We start from the raw sequence: 22,717 nt of genomic DNA on the forward strand, positions 1-22,717 counted from the left end.
CCTGACCCCCACCTGGGAGCCAAGCTAGGCAGCGGGGCCTGGTGTCCCAGCCCTCCCCCACTCCCCAAAAGCCCCCAGAGCCCCTCCCCTCCAATCAACCGACTTTTAACATGACAATGGCCGTGACAATCCCTTCTAGCCAAGGCCAGCCTGGGGAGGACATAAAGCATCCCCCCCACCCATGGGGTGCCTGCCCGCAGCCTCCACCGCCCGCTCGCCGCCTGCTCGGGGCTGGGGGGCCCGGCCATGAGTGCCCACCTGGCCATGCCGCCCTACCTGCCCTACCCCGGCCCGGTCAGGTACGGAGACTATTACTGGCTCTCTGCAGGGAGCGCGGACAGCGTGTCCGCCGAGGAGCCTCCGGCGGCCGACGCCCTCCCCTTCCGCGCGGCGAAGACGCCCAGCCAGCCAGGTACGCGCCCCGGCCCGGCTGAGCCCGGGGGAGCGATGGGGCTGCCCGCGGCTGGGCGGGTGGCTGTGCCCCTTGTGCCCCTCCTGCCCCTCGGCTGGGCGGGTGGCTGTGCCCCTTGTGCCCCTCCTGCCCCTCGGCTGGGCGGGTGGCTGTGTCCCTTGTGTCCCTCTTGCCCCGCGGCTGGGCGGGTGGCTGTGTCCCTTGTGCCCCTCCTGCCCCGCGGCTGGGCGGGTGGCTGTGTCCCTTGTGTCCCTCTTGCCCCTCGGCTGGGGGATGGCTGTGTCCCTTGTGTCCCTCCTGCCCCTCGGCTGGGGGATGGCTGTGTCCCTTGTGTCCCTCTTGCCCCTCGGCTGGGCGGGTGGCTGTGTCCCTTGTGCCCCTCCTGCCCCTCGGCTGGGGGATGGCTGTGCCCCTTGTGCCCCTCCTGCCCCGCGGCTGGGCGGGTGGCTGTGTCCCTTGTGCCCCTCCTGCCCCTCGGCTGGGCGGGTGGCTGTGTCCCTTGTGCCCCTCCTGCCCCTCGGCTGGGCGGGTGGCTGTGTCCCTTGTGCCCCTCCTGCCCCTCGGCTGGGCGGGTGGCTGTGCCCCTTGTGCCCCTCCTGCCCCTCGGCTGGGCGGGTGGCTGTGCCCCTTGTGCCCCTCCTGCCCCTCGGCTGGGCGGGTGGCTGTGTCCCTTGTGCCCCTCCTGCCCCTCGGCTGGGCGGGTGGCTGTGTCCCTTGTGTCCCTCTTGCCCCTCGGCTGGGCGGGTGCCTGTGTCCCTTGTGTCCCTCTTGCCCCTCGGCTGGGCGGGTGGCTGTGCCCCTTGTGCCCCTCCTGCCCCTCGGCTGGGCGGGTGGCTGTGCCCCTTGTGCCCCTCCTGCCCCTCGGCTGGGCGGGTGGCTGTGTCCCTTGTGCCCCTCCTGCCCCTTCGCTGGGGAGGCGTGGGGGGCGATGCCGATGCTGCCGGCGGCCCCCCCGGCCCCGAGAGCCGCCACGGGCGCTGCCCCGCTGGGAGCGGCAGTGGGAGCCGGGCGCGGCTGCCGGCGGCCCCCGTGGCCGGACGGGATGGGGCAGAGGTGCGAGCGGAGAGGGGGCTCGGTTCCCCTGCCCCGACGGGGCCTGCGCCCACCTCTCCGGGGCTGCGGAGCCCCCCGCAAGTCCCCAGGGCACCTGCGACCTTAAATTCTCCTGAGAAGCTGGACTTGGAAGTCTTTGACTCCTCTCCACCTGACCCTGCTCATCCCAGTTCTCTCTTTTCTCCTCAGATGCCTCTCCGGCTTCCTCCATCTCTGGGACACTCATCCAGTACACCCCTGACTCTGCCACTAGCCCCACCGCAGAGCGCACATCTCCCCATCCCTCTCTCCAGAAGGTCAAGGAGGAAGGCGAGGGTGTGGTGAAGAAGGGCAAGAACCGCACAGCCTTCTCCCAGGAACAACTGCAAACCCTGCACCAGCGGTTCCAGAGCCAGAAGTACCTCAGCCCCCAGCAGATCCGGGAGCTGGCTGCTGCCCTGGGGCTCACCTACAAGCAGGTGAACATCTTAGTCTGAGCAGCTGAGTCGCATCCCTGGTGTGATCTTGTGAGCCTGGGGGGGGGGGGTGTTCGGGTTTTTTTTCTTAGACACCAGCGATGAGTTTCTTTCGTGATCTTGTTTATGCCATTGCTTATGTGAGAGAGCAGGGGGTGTGAAAACTTATGACTCAGTCTTCCTCTTGTGTTTGGTTCCAGCGCTATCCACCCACTCCGTGCAGGCGTTTGAAGGCGTGCAGAGAGCAGGGCTATGCAGCGTCAGGTTACTGTTCTGTGTGGGCCTGTGTTGTCTCTGAACGCAGATACTCGTGTTGCTGTGCAAGTTGCTTTTGTTAGTCCGAGTGGCACCCGGGCTTCTCCCTAGAGAGGGGGTCCTTGCCCCACCGGCTACTCTTGTCCAACAGAAGGAACGACTCGCTCCTGAGTCAGCACTGAGCTTGGCGCAGGGTGAGATGCCACTGCTGTACAAGCTGCGTTTCTGCGGTTGTCCTGGCCTGTCTTTCAGGTGGGGTTTTTGATGAAGTCGTGAAAGATCCCATGGGGATCTGAGGACTAAGGCTGTTAGTTTTTGCATCTCAGCTCTGTGGTTCTACAGCTACCTGGGTCTGCTGCATATTGTTAGCAGCTGAAATTACGTACAGTGTTAGAAACTAAGCAGAAACTGGATTGCAGTAGAAGGCAAAACAACTTTAGGATGTGTAGTAAGCCCTGAGAATGAATTTCTAATGCCCTGTGTCCTTTCCCCATCACTTCTAGGTGAAAACATGGTTTCAGAATCAACGGATGAAATTTAAACGTTGCCAGAAGGAGAGACAGTGGGTGGAAAAAGGGATGTATCTATCACAGGTGAGAGAATTCCCCCTTACCCCATCACCACCAGTCACGGTTCCTCCAGTCTGTGGGGAGAAGTGCATCATGACCAACCTGCTAATTCGAACAATGCACAGGACTTGATATTACCAAGCTGGTTGTATTTCTTGTCACAGGGCTTACAGTGGCATCTATTTTAAGCCTGCCCCAGCACTGAAAGCACTTTGTTTCCAGTCTACTTACCTCCCGGTTGAGACTAGACAGAAAACGAAATAGCCAAAGAGGGCCAGCAAGGCTACTCATGCTGGTTTTCTCCCCAGTGTGGTGCTCCCACATGTGTTGGGCTGGAGATTACTAACTTAAGATCCTGTCATCTCCGCTATATTAGTCTGTAGTGAGGACAATGAGGATGAAAAAGACGCTATTGTTTGGCTTGGGGGCGGGGGAGGAAGGAGGACCCACCCAAAAGAATGGGCACAGTTGGTGCTGCGCTCTGCATTGCTGAACAGCCTTCTCTGTCTCTCCTAGAACGGGTTCCATCAGGCTGCGTACCTGGATATAACCCCCACGTTTCACCAGGGCTTCCCTGTCAGTGCCAGCAGAAACCTTCAGGCCGTCACCAACATGCACCAGGCTTACGGCAGCGGTCAGACTTATGGGAATGGGCAGAGCCTCTACTCGTTCATGGCTGTGGAGGATGAGGGGCTCTATGGAAGAGGTGGGACAAGCTACAATACCCAGCAAGCCATGGGTTTATTGAGCCAGCAGATGAACTTCTATCACGGCTACCCTGCCGATATGGATTATGTTGGCCTGGAGTCAGAAGACACCTACGTCTTCCAGAGCACCTCTGACAGTGTTGCACCCTTCTCGAGCTCTCCTTTACGGCATCAGTACCAGGCCCCTTGGCATCCCCTGGGGACCCAGAGTGGTTATGAGTCTTAGGTTGAAGTCTTTTTTTGCCCTTCTCCTGTTCTCTCATGGGGGTTTCTAGGGTCTTGACTCAGGGATCCAGTTTCTATTCCTTTCTCTTGCCCTTCCTCCCCTACTCCTGTTTTATCCATTGGTGGGGCCCAGCACCCTGCTGCCTTGGGCTAGCCTGTTTAAAGGCACCTGTCTGTTCTAGCTAACCCTTGGCAAGGGTGTTTTGTGTGTGGATAGGTGGAACTCATTCGTGGAGGGGAATGTGCAATGCCCCACAGCCAGGAGCAGCAGAGATGGTAAAGGTCTGTGTTTGCTGTCCAAGTCTTGCCTTCCTCTGCTGCCTCTTTAGCAGCTGATCTCTGATCTTTGCCCTGTCTGTCCTGCAGCAGAGCTTTGCTGGAGAAGAAAACCCTGTACTTCAGCATATTTCTGCTAGAAATACCCTGCTGTAGCCCAGAATCATTCCCTCCTGTCTTGCCTATTTCTGTTACTACCTCAGTCAGCTAACAGCTAATAGGTTCTTCATCTGCATCCTCTCCTCCCTCACCAAGAAGCTACCTGAGATCATCTGATTTCAGGTGACTTGATCCAGTTACTCCCAGCAACTGCTCCTGGAGGGGTCAGCACCTGCCTACCCCTTGCCTGCTGCCCTGCTGTGTGCATAGGGCAGCTGAGAGGAGGAGTGGAGGGAAGTGTGGTAGAGTATTGCCCGTATCTCACATGGAAGCTTTGGTTTCCAAAGCTGTTAACTTATTGTGCCTGTCAGCTCTTTCAGGCTGGTGTCTCTGGGACTGTCCCCACCCAGTTTAGATGTTGTCTTTCTACATCTCTCTGCTGAGAGACTGTAGGCTTGTCCGCACCTGCAAATTGCAGAAGAGGGTAGCCCAAAGTGCCGTTGTTGGAAGTGTGAGGAGCGGCTGTGTGTAGTCATCTTTGGAGTGGTGAGAACAGTCCACTTATCTGTACATGATGGTCCCTAGCACTTCACAAACACAGCACCGCTACAGCGCAGCGTTCTCCGGGGTGGAGGCGGGCAGCTAGGTAAAGGACTCGGTTATTTTAAAGGTGATGTTTAATGTTATTTATCCTGGAACCTGGGTGTTCGGAGCCGGGAATCCTGTTGGGTCCCAGTGGAGTTGTCCTCCAAGGGGCTAGAGCAGGATGGTTCCCCACTCTCTTGTCTAATCCCAGTTTTAAGAGTGTAAGCTAGTAGGATTTTTGTCCCTTCCCCAGGGCTTAGTTGGATCTCTTCTGTATTATTCTAATGGAAAGGCCACTGGCTGCCTCACCTGACATAACTACCCAAGCTCTGGGGAAGGCGAGTTTAGAGAAACCTAGTTAGACAAAATGCAGAAAATACCAATTAAAATTTTCAGTTTCTTTTTTTAAAAAAACTGAATCATCCTTTCCAGTATGGAGAAACCAGAAGTCAGCTCCAACCTATGGGAAACTGACTTTTTTTTTTTACAAGATGTGGAACTGCAGAGTCCAGTCTGCCAGTGCCCAAGAATACAAAATGGCATGGGCTGGCAAGAGTAAATGAGGTGGTAAAATCATAAATGTTTCTCTGGCAGAGTTACTTTTGTGGTTAGTGCACAATTTTTACCACAACCCTGGCTTCAAACCTCTGCACAAGGGTTATATGTCGTAGTTAAACTTGCACTGCAAAGGAGGCGAACATTTGTTGTTCCAGAATAATTTTTCTTAAACTGTATTTTTCTTGCAGTGATCTCAAGCATGTTTTATGTTATGTGCATGTTGTCTTTTATTACTTTGTTTCTGTTTAATGTTCTTACAAACTTGTTTGAATTGAAAATAAATTACTTTTATTTTAATGTTGAAACAGTGTCGCCAGCTTGCATTGGAACAGCCTGCTACGAGAATGGTTATTCTGCACAGGTTAGACCAGCAGTACTGAGGAAAGGAGGGGAAAAAAGTAACCCTGCTGTGTCTCCCAGAAGCAGGATCAAGCAACTGTCTGGAAGGAGTAGGTCACAGAAGTCCATCAGCCGTGTTTTTAACATGCAGGTGTGTTGCCTAGTGCAAGGGGGGGATGCAGCGGTAGGCAACTGGCCTGCTAGCTGCTGGCTTGCTGCGATGTGCAGCCCCGTAACATGCTTGTATTAGTCCTTAAACTGCAAGGCTTCAAAAGAACTATTTAAGTATGCGGGTAGGAGCAAAAGACAATGTCTTTTGAGATTGTGCTGCTCCAGAAGGTCATGGTTAGAGGTCTGGAAGTCCTGTCTCACTGAGGCTTCCAATGGGGTTGTTGTGCTAACCTCAAATGGCAGCAGAATTTTGCATGTAAGTAACTGAATCCCGCCTCCAGCACTGAAACAAAACCTTATTTCTTTCCCTGCTTTGCCACAAGCCTGTTTATCTCCTCTCAGCTGCTGGGACAACCATTTAAATGGCGCTGAAACACGTGAGATGGCCACATTAGGACTGAAGCAGTCAGCAGCATCAGCAACCACCAATTCAGAGACTCAACAAATCTTTCTGCTCAGTGAGCTTTTGTTCACCAGAGCCTTGCTTTCCTTGTATACCTCTTAGTTTGAAGACCTGTGCATCTTGCCTGCAGCCAAGGGCTGCAAGTGTCCGTGGACAGCAGCACTAATGGAACGGAGCAGCTGTCTGTTCAATGGCTGATGCTACTGCTGTGTCAGCAGACCTCAGCTCCTGTTAACAGCCATAGTTTAAACTAGCAAAAATGATCTGTTTGGATTTGATCCCAGGTTTCTTAAACTACAGTGCACCATCAAAGTTTTTCATCTGTCCAAAGGGGGCAGTTGAATAGGTACTCCCACTGAGCACAACCAGCAGCTGACTGCTCAGGCTCAAACTGCCCCAGGTCCTTTGGCCAGAACCTGCTTGTGTGGGTGCCAAAGCATGTCCGTTTTCCTTCTGCAATACTATAATGCTCTGCTTCCTAGGGTGAGGTGGAATACATGTGGGAAGGAGAGGGAGTGGAGGTTTGAGCCTGTAGAGGAGGAAGGAAGGCTGAGTTATCCATGTGTGGCTTGCCAACATTCAACAGTAGAAAGATGTAAATATGGCCCCGAAGAGGGGGAAATGCCAGGTTCACATGGTTTCCTGTATTGCAAAACAGATCCTTTATCATCCTGACTTGAGTCTCATGTCCTGTCATTGGTTTGGATGGATTCTGGTAATGCTCCAGTCCAGTAGTAGTGTTAATTTCAGCAATTGCCTTGGGGGGGAAAAAAAACCCCAAAGCTGAACCATATACCTATAAAAGTGATAGATGCTAAAACCTTGACCTTCAGCTTTAAAATTGGCAGCTTTTTAATTTTTAAGATGCAGACTTAAGCTCTAAAGAAATACATAAGGTGCGCAGGTCTTTGCAGAATGATTGCAGAGGATGCTTGCTACAGATTACTTGTGTTGTCTGGGCCTTCTCTTCCATGTTTCTGCCACAAGTGTAAGGAGTTAGCCAGAGCTCTGCTGGCAGATGTCCTCCTGCAGAAACAGAGATTGTTGCTAAAATAGCCCTGGGATGAGACGACTTGTTCTGCATGGTGTGGTTTGTGTTACCGTGTTTACCATGGGATTGTTCTGCAGAAATGGAGTTTTCCTTCATGGGTGTGCTATTCCCCTGCTTGCTCAGCCTGGGTTGCACGCAGGTTTGGCAGGCACATGTAGTTGCAGAGCTCGAGGGAACATGTTGGAATTTTGGTGGGTGGCCTGGAAAGGACTTCTAGTAGATCAGGAAGGGTTTCTAGAAGCTGTGCAATGAAGTAGGACTCTGCCTTTCTACAGTGCTGGAGATGGAGACTCACTACAAGAAGGACATTGAGGTGCTGGAGCATGTCCAGAGAAGGGCGACGAAGCTGGTGAGGGGTCTGGAGCACAAGTCTGATGAGGAGCGGCTGAGGGAGCTGGGGTTGTTCAGCCTGGGGAAGAGGAGGCTGAGGGGAGACCTTATCACTCTCTACAACTGCCTGAAAGGGGGTTGCAGAGAGGTGGGTGTTGGCCTCTTCTCCCAAGTGACGAGTGACAGGACAAAAGGAAATGGCCTCAAGTTGCGCCAGGGGAGGTTCAGGCTGGATATTAGGAAAAATGTCTTTCCTGAGAGAGTGGTGAAACACTGGCACAGGCTGCCCAGGGAAGGGGTGGAGTCACCATCCCTGGAGGTGTTCAAGGAAGGTGTAGACGTGGCACTGTGGGACATGGTTTAGTGGGCATGGTGAGGTTGGGTTGGTGGTTGGACTTGGTGGTCTTACAGGTCTTTTCCAACCTTAGTGATTCTGTGATCTCCTCTGTTACCTTGACATGCCTGAGTCGCCTCACCGTGTGAAACAGCTGCACAGGTAACTGCAGCACTACTACCAAAACGGTGGAGCTGCAACTACTCCCTCCAGACTCATACTTCCAAAAGGGTTTATATCAGTTCCTCAGAGGAAGTAAGTGGATGTTGGCAAAAGCCCTTTCTGCTGGGATACATTACATCTCCGTTAGGACTGCTGCTTCTTGTGCCTGTGCTGTGTAACGGTGATTTCTGCATGCTGCAAACATGATTTGCCTTACCAGCAAATCTTTTTGGGATCAAGCTGGAAGCTCATATGGAGTTCTTTGTATGTATTATAGCTTGTGGGAATACACTGCACTTTCACAGTATCTCTGCAGTGTCAACGCTGCAGATGTAGCTCCAGTGGTGCAGAGAATCCCACCCAAACAGAAGAAATTCGATCTAGTACAGACTATGTAGAACCAGGGTTTATTTTCTAGTTTACTGGGTTCCAGCCTTTGCTGTCCCATAGGCGAAATACCAAGCAAGTACAGCGGTGCGAGCAACCTCATTCCTTGTTCTCTGTGTCAATGTGGCCTGCAGCGATCTTTTACAAGCTGCACGTTTCCTCTGAGTGGCCCGTGAGCAAGGGCTCACAGCCCCAGTTGTCTCTCCAGTGCAGATAAAAGGCACGATCTTTGCTTTAATAGGCTCTTCCCTACAGGCATGTGTAAACGTTATATTTAGTTACCTAACTACACTGCATGACTCAAATGCTGAGCTAACAGGCTTTCGGAAATTTTAAGTAAAGTATTGCCACACATCTCTTGCTTGGCCCATCATCAGTGGCCAGCAGCATCTTGGCTGATACGGAGCAGTCAGGAGGCATGAAGGACCCAAAATCATGGCACTGGTCTTAGACAAGAGAAAAAAAAAAGTTTTTCCTTTCCTGTGAGGGCCATGTTATCTTCATGCTGTCAAAGTTTTGAAGAGCACATTCAGGTCATATCTGTGAATGTCTTTCATAACCAGGCTAGAATTAATTTCTCAAGTTTAATAGAAGTCCATCTGCTCACAGACAGGGTGTGTCTCCAGCAGCTGGGCTGTGTCTGAATTACTACATCTTTTACAAATGACAACACTGGGACTGCTGCCATGGGTGAGCTCCAAGAGCCATCCAAGTCATTTGTAGATACTAGGGAAAGACCAGAAGAGAAAACGAGTCCCCAGTGTCCCTCTCTGGCTGGCTGTGGCTGAGGCACTGCCTGTAACAGGAACTGCATTCCCGCTGTTGTCCCACAGAGCGTTGGGAATGCAGCTCCTGATACAGCAGACATCAATGAACTCCCTTCCTGGAAATTTCTTACTTGCCTGTTTGAATTGCTGCAGGCTTTTGGTCTCCAGAACCATCTGTGGCGATAAGCTCCGCCCTTGAATGATGGCCTCTGAAAAATTCGATGGGTCTCTTGAGGAAACCAAGATTTGGTAGTGTTTGTTAGCGCAGCTTTGCTGAAGGTCAATAGCAGGGAGATCACAACTGTTACTCTTATAGCCAGCATCCTTCTGCAAGCTAGTCCCAGAGACTTCACACCAAGATCCTGCCTGTCCTAAAGCATCTCTGAAGGAACAGGGTATGGCAGGTGACTCCTTGTCCAGAGAATTATGAGTGAGGAGCAGTCACAAGCTGAACTCTTTCACCTACAGCAGCCTTTGATGGGGTGATGTGGCAAAGTTCCAGATGATATTCAGGTTAGTAGCAGCACTGTTGGCTCCAAAGGAGCTGAAAAAGCTCCTCCTGCTCACCCAAAAGCCCCGATAATTGCTGCTATTGTAGTCCACCTTCAGACAGTCGATCCCCACCCCTCTGATGGTGCAGTGGTTGCAAGAACATGTCTTTCCCAGGCTTAGGCACTTGCTGGCTGTAGGACATGTGTTTGGGCTGTGCTTTAAAATGGATCTCCAAAATGATATGACTTGGACATTTGCCCTCTAAAAGGCCTTATTTTTCCCCAAATCGTGCTGGTCATACAGTTTACAGTACAGCTTCATAAACAGTGAACAGCTTTATGAACAGTCATAGGTTTGAAGAGTGGCTGCAGGAGGGAGCAGGGTGGGAACAAACAGCTGGGAGGCACAGGGACATAAACCAGCTTTACCAATAGAAGACCGTGCCTCTTGCTATGCCAGCTGCAGACAGCAGTTGCCTTCATTTTATGCTCTTTTTCTTTTTTTTAAACCATGGTAGCTACTTCGTTGCATTAAGATAAAGTCATTGTCATCATCCTGTCATCATCAAAGAGTGACAGAAAACCTGTGACTCAGGGAACTGGGGCTCTCATTAAATATACTTTGATACACATATCTGGTTTTGGCTACTTAGACACTTCTATATTATTAAGTTTAGAAATGATGGTACCTCTATGTTTTAGCCAGTCTCAGTATTAATTATTGCTAGATAGGGGAAATTCTTAAAGCGGGCGGTAGTTACCTTGTCTTTTGACTCTAGCTATCTGGCATTGCCAAGAGTCATGAAACTGATCCACTAATAATACAGAAAAATCTCTGTTTATGGTTTCACAGTCAAATTGCAATAATAATGGCATATGGTTGCTATGGCTATTTATGGTCCACCTGGATTTCATATTGCAATGCTCCTTTACAGTGGAAAAAATATGCAGAAAAATACATAATCGATCTTAAAAAATATTTTATTATTGCCAAATTGAATGCACTGTTTGGTTTTCTTGAGGGGAGGCACAGAAAGATACAGACTAGAACAAAGGGTTTATTTATCATTTTGATGCTTATAAGAGCATCTTATCAGCCTTTCTGCAAGCTACTTGTCACATCTCCCTTCACTTCAATTCTATACCTTGTGGCTGACCTACAGAACCGGTGGTCTAACCATCAGACGGATGCCTGCCGTGTGACAATAACTTCTCCAACTTCAGTGAAAGGTATGTGACCAGCACCTCTCCATACAGCCCATGGCTTCATGATGTATACACAATGGTATGGTGATACATATAAAAGAGATCTCCAGAGGAATCCCTGCCTCCTCTGAGACAAGTGACAATAATTTAGAAGATCCAGGGGATAATTTAGGTAGCCAGATCTTGGGTCTTGCTATAAGGGAACTTGGTTGTCTGTGCCAATAAAGAAGGGGTGTGTGTGTGTGTGCATGTGTAGGGGCATATGAATGAAGGGCTGTATGTACATATATTGACAAATGGGGATCTGCATGTCTGTGTGTCTGTGCGTGCTTGCAGGCACATAACTTGGGTGCCAAAACAGGTTCTAGCTACATGATGCCCCTGAGTTGGAGAGCGCATGAATAACAAAGGGAGAGGTGAGAATAAGATTTTATTCCTGGGTGCCCAAGTACCCCACATCCACAGTGCTTAGGAATGATAGAGATGGTGGCCAGCAGTGGCTGGGAAAGGAGCCCCCATGGCGGCCGAGTGGTGAAAGTTACAGCCGTCACCTGTCTTTGTGCCCGGATATTCCGCGCTGCCAGGACAGCTGTGGTAAAAGTCTACTTTGTGCTGGGCAATGAAGCCCACGGTCTGCTGGACGCTGCAGGTGCCCCCGCCTTTGCCAAAGACTCCTCCATCCTCGCTGGTGACGATTGTGTAAGCGTTCTGCCCTGCTCCGTAGTGCTGACGGGGGGCAGGCATGGTTTGGATGTTGCTGGCTGCGGTGATCGGGTAGGCCTGGTGGAATTTGGGGTGCACGTCCAGGTAAGTACTTGGCTGGAAGCTGCTCTGAAAGGGAAAGACAGTGAGTCAGAACACACGGCTTCTCCACTGGTGTCCACAGGCCTGACACGTACTGGGGCTCTGTCCCTTCACATTTCACGTTGCCTCTTGACCAGCAGCAAGGGCAAGAAGAACCATATCCATCCCCGTAGCTTAAGGGTGCATACACAGTCGTGTGTGTGTGTGTGTATATATATATATACACACGTATATATATACACACACACACAAGCATCCTGGCTTGTATCAGAAACAGCGTGGCCAGCAGGACTAGGGAAGTGATTGTCCCCCCACACCTTGGATGCTATGTTCAGTTTTGGGCCCCTCACTCCAAGAAGGACATTGAGGTGCTGGAGTGTGTCCAGAGAAGGGTGACAAAGCTGGTGAGGGGTCTGGAGCACAAGTCTGATGAGGAGCGGCTGAGGGAGCTGGGGTTGTTCAGTCTGGAGAAGAGGAGGCTGAGGGGAGACCTCATCACTCTCTACAACTGCCTGAAAGGGGGTTGTGGTGAGGTGGGTGTTGGTCTCTGCTCCCATGTAACTAGCGATACAATGAGAGGAAATGGCCTCAAGTTGCGCCAGGGGAGGTTTGGGCTGGATATTAGGAAAAATTTCTTTACTGAGAGAGTGGTGAAGCACTGGAACAGGCTGCCCAGGGAGGTGGTGGAGTCACCATCCCTGGAGGTATTTAAAAGACGTGTGGATGAGGTGCTTAGGGACATGGTTTAGTGGTGGACTTGGCAGGGTTAGAATAACGATTGAACTTGATGATCTTACAGGTCTTTTTCAACCTAAATGATTCTGTGATTCTATGATTCTACATATATGAGGAAAACAGCTTTTCTCTGGAAGCATTTCAGCAGCATAGTCAGCCCATTGCTGGGCTGCCTACAGAACATGGAGAGTCGTGCCAAGTCTGTGCCTCTGCGCTGAGCAAACCAGAAGTCCGGATACGCTGATACTTGTATGTTTAAGGTGCCCCCGTGGAGGAAATATATCACAGGGCTTATCTGCCCAGACAGAAGCGCCGTGCTGAGCCACGTGCTACGTTCATACTTGCGTGAGGCACTGAGCCCGTTCAGCCCACAGGCTATGCTTCTGGCACCTTTTCAGCTTCATCCTCCGGTTCTGGAACCAAGTCTTCACCTGGGCGGGGAAGGGAGGGCAGAGAAAAGATCAGGAAAGGAGGGGGAAGAGCAAAGGTTATCACATTCGCAAGCCAGATGGCATAGATACACAGGCAGCAGCAGATAAAGCCCTTTAAGAGCTCCCTGGGGTTGTTGCCAAGGGGAGATGTCTGTCTAGCAGCCTCAGCAGGTGGCTACTGCATCTGCATGCTGGGGGAAGGGAGCGGCATTATGGCCAGGGGACAGTTACAGCTGTGACAAATCGACTCATCTCAATCACCCAGATGAGCGACTGGTACAAATTAGACCCACCCAGGTCTCTACAAGCCCCCTGCGCTACAGGCAAACTTCAAAGAGACTGTTTCTGCACGCTGGCGAGCGGAGAAGGGAGAGGCTTGCTCCTTGTACCCAGCAGTTCCCAAATTCAAAGCTCCTTGCTGGGGTGAATTCCAGCGCCGTTTCCCCGCAGGGCTGTGTCTGTGCTGTGAGAGCAGCCTTTGCAGGGATGTGGATTGAAGGAAAGAGCAGATTGTCTCACCGGTCCTGTTCCTGACAGAACCAGTTCAGTGTGTGCGTGCGGATGCGTGCACCTACAATGCATGTATAACTTTTTTAGTCCCAGGGCATCCAGGCCATCATGCCCAGCTCTGAGATTCAAATTCCTGGCAGATTTTGGACTGGTAGCTGCAAGCACTTGTGCCTCATTGCCCAGTCCCCTCAGCTTTAGGAAGGCATCATCGTTTGAGCCAGCAGCAGTTCACTACACACAACCCAGCTGGAGACCAGCAGAGACCGTGAAGGGCTGCGATGTGTGAACCTAGCAGTGCCCACCCGGAGCGGGGAGCGGGTGTCAGGCAGCCTTGAGGGTGGGACATTATTAGATATTGGATGGGATCAGCCCTGGGAAACATTAGCGATAGCGTTCAGCACGTTGCAGCCCTGGGATTCAGAGAACTGATGCGTGGCAGGGTTTGTGTGAAGTTCACCAGTGCGTGGAAAAAGGCTGTGAAGTGCTGCCAAGCCCAGGGTAGAGGCTGTTTGTGGCAAACAACATATTCATCACTGGGTTTGCAATTCTACTACCGGTATTGGTAACAGTACCCTTAACTGACCCCTCACCGGGGAAGCCCCAATGAGGTGCCACTGCCCCCCAGAAGTGCTTCTGATCTCTGGGCATGAATAAGCAGGGGAGCAACTGTTAGCTGGCACCTTTCCCTCTGCTCTCGGCTGGGGACTCATCTTTCCATCCTGTCACTGCCTTATGTGACCATTCAGCTGCTGTGTGACAGATATACCATGGGTCAAAGTCTCCGTGTTCACCTGCTTGTAGGTGAGCCCCAGGGCAGCAGCCAGCTCCCGGATCTGCTGGGGGCTGAGGTACTTCTGGCTCTGGAACCGCTGGTGCAGGGTTTGCAGCTGCTCCTTGGAGAAAGCCGTGCGGCTCTTGGCCTTCCTCACCCCCTCCATGCCATCTTCTCTGCCCTTCTGAGACTTAGCCGTAGGCTGTGGGGACGAGGATGCTGAGTGTGGACTGGTGGCTGAATCTGGTGTGAATTGGCTGAAATTCCCAGAACTGGATGAAGCTGGGGATACTTCTAGAAATAAAAAGACAATGGGAAAAGATATACAAGAGATAATGCACAGCTGTACGGGTATGAGCATGCTCCCTGCCTGCTGTAGAGCTCCTTGTCTACCAGACAGGGGCTTTCCTGAAGCAAAGGCTTGTATGACCCTCCTTCCTTCATGGATCTGTGAGCACAGACAAGCCCGCTGACAGCAAGCAGCTTCCCAGCTCAGCCCTCTGGGGTGCCCGTGGCTCCCTTTCACCAGGTGGAAAACTCAGGGCAGGGAGGGGAGTGTGGTGCACGTTGGCTCTCAATGTTACTACCCTCCTCCAAAAGACCCCGGTAATATTTCGGTCTCAGCGTGGTGTAAAGAGGCCTGGCCATGACTGCAAGCATGGATTTGGGTTGGTGACTGGGGTCCCCAAAACTGCCTGCCCAGCAATCTCAAGGCAGTCGATAGACAGTGGCAAAGCAACCTCTGACCAGGAGGTATGGTGGGGCAGAGCAACCGGTGCTTACAGCGATGGGGCAGCATGTGGAGAGCATCAGTCAGGCCTTGGATATCGGCTCACTCCTGTTTGCCTGTGGCTCCCACCACAGACCATCCCACTGCTGGAAACACAGGTACAGATGGAAGGACCCATTTGGCTGAGGGGCACTTCTGGGGAGAGAAGAATGAAGGAGAGAAATTTGACATGGAAGTGGGGAGGGAGAGAGGAAAGGTGGATGCGTGGGACAGGTGAGAAGAGCCAGTAATCCTGTTCCGGGGACATGGGGGACAAAATTCAGGAGTGCAGAGGAAGGTGTCCAAGCCCCTTCTCATTTCTCCTGGTACATGTCTTACGGGGCCTCTGTTGAGGACAAAGTTGAGCTAAAGATCTAAAGCAAAAACTTCCTAAACAATCTGGGCTGCTACTAGTCCAGACAAAAGCTGCCAAGATGCAAAGCCTATTCAGGCTGCCTGAATAGGAAAAGGCTAACAAGAGAGATTATCCCAGCGCCTTTCTGTCAGGTACCGGGTTGCTGGCGTCTGTGAGAGGCTGAGACCTTCCCAGGCCAGCCCTGACTGAAGGGCTGCAATGCCAGTCTCCCCCTTTCTCCATAACCGCAATGATAGATCTGTCCATCCCTCCTTCCTCCCGCTACTCCTCTGCCAACCCTTCTGCACGGTCCACCCCCCCTCCTCCTACTGACCCCAACCAGTAGCTCCCAATCTCCTTCCTAGTCACCCCAGAGCTGTACCTCTGAAGCCCACCGAGTTGCCCTCCTCAACCTCCAGAACGTATGTCCGACGCAAAGTAGTGACGCCCTTCCGAGGAACGAGGTCCCTGTCCACCCTTGAGGTCTTGCTGGGCCTCAGAAAGGTGGCCGTGTCTGCGGTAGCTTTTCCCTTGTTGGCACGCCTGCCTGCCGCTCCAGGGCTGCCTGCTCTCACAGGCTGGCCCTTGGCTATTTCCTATCCCCGGGAGATGACAACCGCCCGGAGCACGGGCCGCGTGAAGAGGCAGACGTGTGGTGGGGCAGGTTTCAGGTGCTGGGGAGCGGGGCCGTGAGGATTACCAAGGGATTCTGCCTACAAGGGGAAAGGGGCTGTCAACAGAAAGGATGCAAGGGCCTGAGGTGTTACGTGCATGGGGGTAGACTGCAGAGCCCAAGAGGAAGCTGAACGTTTGTGACCTGGATGCACGGGAAGCTAAGATTCCGTGTGGGCCCACGGGATGCTTGGCTCCTGCAGGCTGTGCAGTAAAAACCTCACAGGTAGGAAATGAGGATGCCGAGAATGTGGGCTTGGAAAAAGGGAAACTCTTCTCTTAGACGGGAACAACAGCAAGGCACCGTGGAGCTAAAGATCCCACACGTTCCTGCCCGGCCTGTCACCCCAAACCCCTGTGTCAGTCCCCACCTGCAGCTCCAGCTCACGACACAGGCGCTCCCTCTCCCATGAGAAGAGAGCGAAGGAAAGAGGAAGGAAGAAATCAAACAGCAGTGCGACAGAAATAAACATGGAAACCTAAGACAGACCCACTCCCACAAGCCCTTGACATCTGTTGGCCTTTGCTTCCACAACTGGGCTCTCTCTGTGGAGAGAGGCACCAGAGGAGAGTGTTTGAAGACGGGTTTTAAGTCTAGATACCGTTGGGGGCACGAATGAGTCAAGCTGCCTGCTGCCTTTGTGGAGCAGGCAGCATGCAGAGAACCTAAGCCTTTCTCCAAACTACAGGGCAAGTAGCCACGTGCCGAGTAGCCACTAATCGCCCTGCCGGAGCCTGTAGCTCTATAGCGTCTGACAGCTTGAAACCGGCACTCCGAAAGCTCACTGTCCTCCCACCCATTAACCTTACTGACAGTAAGCATTACCCTGCCGAACATGCTACGAGGCTGGGTGAAAACCTGCTTTCATCAGCTGTTCTATTGCCACTCACCGGAGTGGGAGAGGACCGGCAGGAACAGAAAATGCCACCGCGGTGGGTCCTGGGACTTCTTTGCAAAGAGGGAAAGGCAAGGCAACAAGAGCTTGGAAGGGAGAGGGAAACAGAGAGAGGAAAATGGCAAACTGAAAGAAGCAGAGAGTAACAACGCTGCAATTGAAGGGAGTGGATTTCCTGGCACAGTGATTCAGAGTACGCCTTGGCTCAAGTTTAATGAGCCCATGAAGGGCGCAAGGGGTTTGTAAGGGGATAAGGGATGCCACGAGCAGAATTACCTTCAGGATTTGTTTCTCTCCATAGCACACATGACAGCATTTGACTAACAGGAGGCCCAGACATCCCTGCCCCAAGAACCACAAACTTCCATGAAACCATGTTGTCACGCCGCCCTTCGGCCTGGAGCACAGACCTGCCAGACTCTCGCAGGCTCTTTTGAGGTTTAGGAAACGGTTCACAGTCACCAAAGAAAAGCAGCACTGAAAGGTGGTGTGACTGCCCAAGGTCACCGTCCTCCTTGCCTACCGCATCGCACTTTGCCCAGCCCACAATTAGGAAACCGAGGCAGGGAGAGAGAAAAATTTGCTCGAGGTCGTGACGCGAGTGGCTGATCTGGGACCACAGGTATCCTGGGGATCAGCTCTAAGGACTTAGCTGGAACGCCTTACCTGCCGTCTGCCTCTTCCCTCCTGCCTCCGGAGACTGACTGGCATTGGTGGCTCCCGCTGGCCCGGCCAAAGCGGGGAGATGTCCTGCCTCTCCCGCCGAGTTCCAGTAAAACTCCAGGTACCCCATGCCAGTCCCGCTGGGGTAAGCCTGGTAGGGGGGCAAAGCCAAGTGTGCACACATGGGGGGCAGAAGAAGGTGTGGTTCCCCCACCTTCCAGCAGATGCCACCTCCACTTGGGGGGCAGGTCTCACCAGCAAGCTGAGGTAGCCCCGAAGTGTAGACAGGTAGTTACCTTTATAGCTGGCTATACCCTGCCTGGGACTGCAATATCCACCATCCTCCGCTCCTTGAGGCTCTTTGTCATGTTAAAAAGGCTGATTGGTGGGGTGGGGACAGAGCAGGGTGGAGGAGGGGAGAGAAAGCCACACATGGCATCAGGGCTAAAATATGTCCCCTCTGAATTCTTCCCATTCTGCAGGTTCCTCAGTCACACCTGAGCAGGGGTCTGAGCCCCAGGAAACCTCCTCCCACTTGCTTCTTTGGGCTCAGCTCAAATGGCCCCATCCCAAAATAATCCCATGAGTGCAGAAGTCACATAGAAGAGAGCTGATCACTGCATTGGGAGAACAAACTCCAACCAATCTCCACCACATGAGAGTGAGCGGGAGGTAGATCTGGTCCTGAGCTGCACACTACCATGCCGAGCAAACCCAAGCCTTGGCTCCAGGTTATGGGGAGGGTTCTGAGACCTTTGCTTCATGGCTTGTGTCACATTGACACCCCTACAAGACCCACACGCGCATGCACACAGCCACACGACCTGCCAGCACTTCCCACACTCTTGGTGCAGATGTCAGAGATGGAGCAAAGGAGACCTGGGGGCTAGAAACTACATTTTTTTTGAAATGGAGAAGGAATTTCCTTCACACAGGCACTTGAGGGAGCAGCTGAAAATGTGTCTGGCCCATCTTCCACATGTCTGTGCCAGGGCAAGCTCAGAAACACTGGGCAAGTCACACGCAACACCAGACCTCATTTTGCAAAGCAGACTCGGAAATCTCAGCTGACTGGTCTACAGAGGGACAATCAGCAGAGACTTTTTCACTATGGAGGTAGGGAAAGATTTAGTGCAGATGAGGTCCACAGCTAACAGATTTGCTCGCCCATGACCTTTCGAAGACACGTTTCATTTGCATAGTCTTGGCTGTGGCCTTTGCCAGCCTGTCCAGGGCTGTCTGGGATAAAGAAGATGAAGTGTTTCCTTTTAGGTAGGGTTAGCTGATGTTTGCTGACATATGGACTACCCAAAGGGGACAGGCACCTGCAGAGCTGCTCATGAAATAACCAGAGGTACAAGTGAGTGAGCCACAGAATTCAGCTATGGGCCTCCAGGTTGGTCTGCTCTATGGGCTTGCTCCGGTCCCTTCCCCTCAGGAGGTTTTGCTCTGTGTTTAGGAAGATTTCAGTAGTTTCATCTCAAGAGACCTCACAAGTCTCTAGCTAATGTCTGTATTTCTCAATGCACAGACAAAAACCCCAGAGTTAATTCAAGCATTTCTTGCTAGAATCAGCCCTGCCTTGGCACGAGGCGATATGCACGTCTCATGTCAGAAGCTCAGACCTGAGGGTGCAGATCCACAGAAGTGTAAAATTATTTAATCTGGACTGTCCCTGCACCCCTCTGTGCCTCATTGCTCCACAGGAGCTTGTCGCTGCCTTCTTCCCAAGCCCGTGCTAGCACCCAGTACCAGGCCAGGGAGGGGAACCTGCTTGCTGTGAGTGTTCATCTATCAGCAGGGAGAAGAAACAGACAGGTGGGGGGTGAGCAAGACCATAGGAAATAGGATTTAGATCAGTTTAAAAGGATGGAGAGCACCACTTCTACCAGCACTTCCGCTGCTGCTCTGTGTCCCACGGCAGGTTGCTAGTCCCAGCTTCCCCATCTGTAGAGCAGAGGCAACTTGGGAGCCTTCTGAGAACCCTGCATGGGAATCCAAAGGGAACCTGAAAATCAGTGCGGCTGCTCTTGAACTGCGGCGGGCAGACTAGTCAACTCGCCACAGCACAGCACGATTCTGCTGCCTCGGGATCAGCCATCTACTTTGCCATGAGGTGCAGAGTGGAGGGAACTCAGGGCCTGGCTAGGGTGGGTATTATGCTTTCTGTTTGCATGAAACACTTTTCTGTGCCTACAAACTGCAGGGACTGACATCTCTCTGCACAAGAAATGCAGTTTTAAATAGGAAATTCACTTGAAAAACTTGAAGCAAAAAAGGGCTTTTGAGCACATCTGCCCCCATAGAATCCCAAGAACGTCCTGAACATGGTGATTACTCTGCAACAGCCTCTACGTGGTGGTTTTGGCTTGTGCCTCACTTCTGAATCATTCCATGTTTCAGAGCTGCAGTGCCACAAGAGCTCAGATCACAGTCCCTCATATCTGCCCTCAGTCCCTAGCTAATTAAGCAAAGGGATGGACACCAGTGACATGAGCTGTACAGAGCTCGGGACCCCACTGGGCAGCTCCAGTGCCACCAGTCAAGGAGAATGACATGTGCTCCTTCCTCTTCATGTCTGGCCTGTTACTGTGCGTTGGTGTTCAAGCTTTCGTGGGCTTAGGTGCAGTTAGAAAATGAAAACAAGGTAGTAGACCTGGAGGATATCACCATATCTTCTAACACTGTTTAATCTGAAGACCTGGCAGAAAATGCGGCAAAGACCTGGGGTGCCGGCATTAGTGGCAGTGGGTATCTGTGGCTTCACCGTACTTGTTGGGAGTCTCACTGGCTGAGCACTTTGCGCTTGATCTCCTTGATTTCAGCTACTTCTGAAGGTGTCTGGGATCTTTCTTGCAAAGTGCCCAGAGGCCGTAATAAACTAGCATAGTCACCTGCACTACAAAGTCCCGCTGGGCAGAAGGCGGGGAGGAGGGTGGTGGGAGCAGAGCCACCCGCCCAACTGGACCAGTGAGTGGGGCGGCACAGAGGCAGTCACCTGCCGGGAGCGGGAGGGGGATGGAGGGGCAGAGGAGCTGGAGGAACCTCAGGGCCTCACCCCCATGGTTTCAGAGCCACACCACCTCTCACCGAGCAGCTTATCTCCCCTGCGCAGCACGTGACGCAGCCTGTGGCGCAAGGAGCAGCTCCCTCAACCCAGCACTGCCGACAGCTATCAGATGTGGCTTGGCATCAAGCTGAGCCAGACCCTGGTTGGTTTGGCACTGTGTTATTCCAGGCTGGGCCATCCGACAGCGATCTCTGTGAGGGCCTTCCCAGGCTCATGCTCTTGGCTCAGAGGGCTTTCTAGTATCTTAACCTTTATCTGCTCTTCCGTACCATGAAGCTGAAAGCACACTCTAGTAAAAAGAGGGTAAATTCTTCACAGGCATGTTAGTGACATGATCTTTCATCAACAGCCAAGTCCTTTGCTTTCTCTGAGATGGCACTGAACTGTGCAACAGTCACAACAAATTAAACAGTAGTTTGTAAATGACCAGGTTTCCCCCATAAAGGCAGCGAGGTAGGAAGACAACTTAGAGAGGCCAGGAGGAAAGAGGAAAAGTCCTAATTCTCTGCCCCCATGCCCTCCACAATGTGGCTGTAGCTCATGCTGACTTGCCCAAGATAGCCACAAACTAGCAAACGCAGGTAACTCCAGTGACATGGAAGGCAGGAGAGGCTGCAAAAACAACCTTGAAAACTAGGCTGAGATTATGGACATCATTCATAAGATGCACAAGCGGAGCAGAAGATGGTGAACATGCTCACAGAAATGGTTTCTGTAACTAGCTCCTTTCACTTGCACAGTCCATACAGTTGTGACAACCTGATTTTCTTGTAACAATCCCTACCTAGCCATGTTTTCTCACTGCCCCAATATCTTCTACACCTTTCGTAGGTGACCTCAGCAAAATCATCCTTCCAGGTGACAGCTTTTGATTTGTTTGGTTTTGGTCTTTTTTTTTGCTTCTCCTTTTCACTGGGGTTTTAGGTAACAAATTACCTTTCAGACCTCTTCATTTGTCAGTTGCTGCTCTTTTCTCCTAAAAGAGGAATCAAACAGGGTCAAATCGGAAAGCTCAGATCTGCATAAAGACACCGGACAGACCTGACTCTGAGACGTCTGTGTTCCGGCAAAGTGTTCCATGACAGCTAACATGCAAACAAGGCTTGACGTGGATGTAACAGAGCAAGAACTGAAAGTTAAAGCTGACAGCATCCTGACGAGGCCCAGATGTTCAGTCCCAGCTTGAGCCCTCCTGGCTCAGCTCTTGTTGGTGTAGCTCTGCCCAACAGCCTCTTCAGTGAAGATACAGCTGATGCCACCAAGAGGAGTATTGCCACATCTGCATTGGGGCTCAACTGGCAGAGCTGTGGCAGTTTGGGCTGCGACAGTTTAGAAGTCCTTATTGCTACTACTAAACCAGGAGAACGCCAAGTTTCTCGGAGGCTTGGTCTCACCAGACCCCACTCGGGGGGGGACGTGGGGAGCACCTCTCCCCACAGGGACCTGCGCTGCAGGCTCACTGGCTGCTAGCCGCAAGCGAGCGCCTGGCAACCCTCCCAAGGCTTTCTGGGCCCATACAGTCGCTTTCTGCGACTAGTAATATTGGCAAAAAAGCATTTTTTTTCTGCCCGAGTTGGCTTGTAAAGAAAGTATGGTTTTCAGTCCTTGAACTTGTCGAATGTGGTTTTGGTTAAGTATTCAAAGATAGTTAATGCAGTTGTTTTAAGAAAAAAGCTTTGACGGTCTTGTTTTATGGTATTTCTTCTTTCTTTGAAGCCTTAGACGGTCTTGTTTTATAGTATATCTTCTTTCTTTGAAGCCTTAAACAAATGCCTTGCTTTGTTTGAAGATACGCAGGGGTTTTGAGATTGACATTGGTAGTAATGGCTTAATCAAAAGACATTTTTAAAAGCAAAAAAGTGGAAAAGTAATACAGTTTGAGTGATAGGAAGCAAAGTAGCTAAAATATTCCCACATTACAATATTCCCATTTAGTTCAGCGTGTTAATTCTTTAATTGTAACTTGAACTTGAATTTACTTCTCCTAAAGCATCATATTTTTCTCCAAAGACTTTTCTTTTTTGGTGATCGATGATTTTCTACATTTTTTGTTTGCTTTGTGTGAGACTGTGCTGTAATCTAGTCAGATCCATGGGGTTGCCTGTTCTCACAATGGCCTTGTCCTCCTTGCAAATACTGTTAATGAGTCTGTACCAGAAAAGGAGGGGTTTTTTCCCCCTAACACACTGTTTTGTGTACTGAGGC

General features: G+C 51.7%; 2 protein-coding genes across 2 annotated transcripts; one reads left to right on the forward strand and one right to left on the reverse strand.

Moving 5' to 3' along the window:
- The first annotated feature begins 246 nt into the window (after positions 1-246).
- LOC104262203 (homeobox protein NANOG-like) lies at positions 247-3,677 on the forward strand. Its single transcript, XM_059817221.1, has 4 exons — positions 247-412; positions 1,655-1,923; positions 2,679-2,768; positions 3,261-3,677. Exons 1-4 carry the CDS (start codon positions 247-249, stop codon positions 3,675-3,677), a joined length of 942 nt encoding a protein of 313 aa, XP_059673204.1.
- Positions 3,678-11,303: 7,626 nt separating this feature from the next.
- On the reverse strand, positions 11,304-17,626 carry LOC104257489 (homeobox protein NANOG). Its single transcript, XM_059817230.1, has 4 exons — positions 17,446-17,626; positions 14,107-14,381; positions 12,716-12,805; positions 11,304-11,666 (listed from the first exon to the last, which is right to left on the reverse strand). Exons 1-4 carry the CDS (start codon positions 17,624-17,626, stop codon positions 11,304-11,306), a joined length of 909 nt encoding a protein of 302 aa, XP_059673213.1.
- Positions 17,627-22,717: the final 5,091 nt, after the last annotated feature.

Source organism: Gavia stellata, chromosome 4, assembly GCF_030936135.1.
Source record: "Gavia stellata isolate bGavSte3 chromosome 4, bGavSte3.hap2, whole genome shotgun sequence".
Classification (NCBI taxonomy): Eukaryota; Metazoa; Chordata; class Aves; order Gaviiformes; family Gaviidae; genus Gavia; species Gavia stellata.

What these genes read in the sequence shown, in the direction of transcription:
- LOC104257489 (XM_059817230.1), bottom strand. Translation starts at nt 17,626, where the DNA reads ATGTGTGCACACTTGGCTTTGCCCCCCTACCAGGCTTACCCCAGCGGG. An exon ending in AGGGAAGAGGCAGACGGCAG is followed by an intron (nt 14,382 to 17,445) that starts GTAAGGCGTTCC and finishes TTTTATTTCTAG; the next exon opens with AAGTATCCCCAGCTTCATCC. An exon ending in GGGCTCAGTGCCTCACGCAA is followed by an intron (nt 11,667 to 12,715) that starts GTATGAACGTAG and finishes TTTCCCTTTCAG; the next exon opens with AGCAGCTTCCAGCCAAGTAC.
- LOC104262203 (XM_059817221.1), top strand. Translation starts at nt 247, where the DNA reads ATGAGTGCCCACCTGGCCATGCCGCCCTACCTGCCCTACCCCGGCCCG. An exon ending in TGGGGCTCACCTACAAGCAG is followed by an intron (nt 1,924 to 2,678) that starts GTGAACATCTTA and finishes CATCACTTCTAG; the next exon opens with GTGAAAACATGGTTTCAGAA. An exon ending in AAGGGATGTATCTATCACAG is followed by an intron (nt 2,769 to 3,260) that starts GTGAGAGAATTC and finishes TGTCTCTCCTAG; the next exon opens with AACGGGTTCCATCAGGCTGC.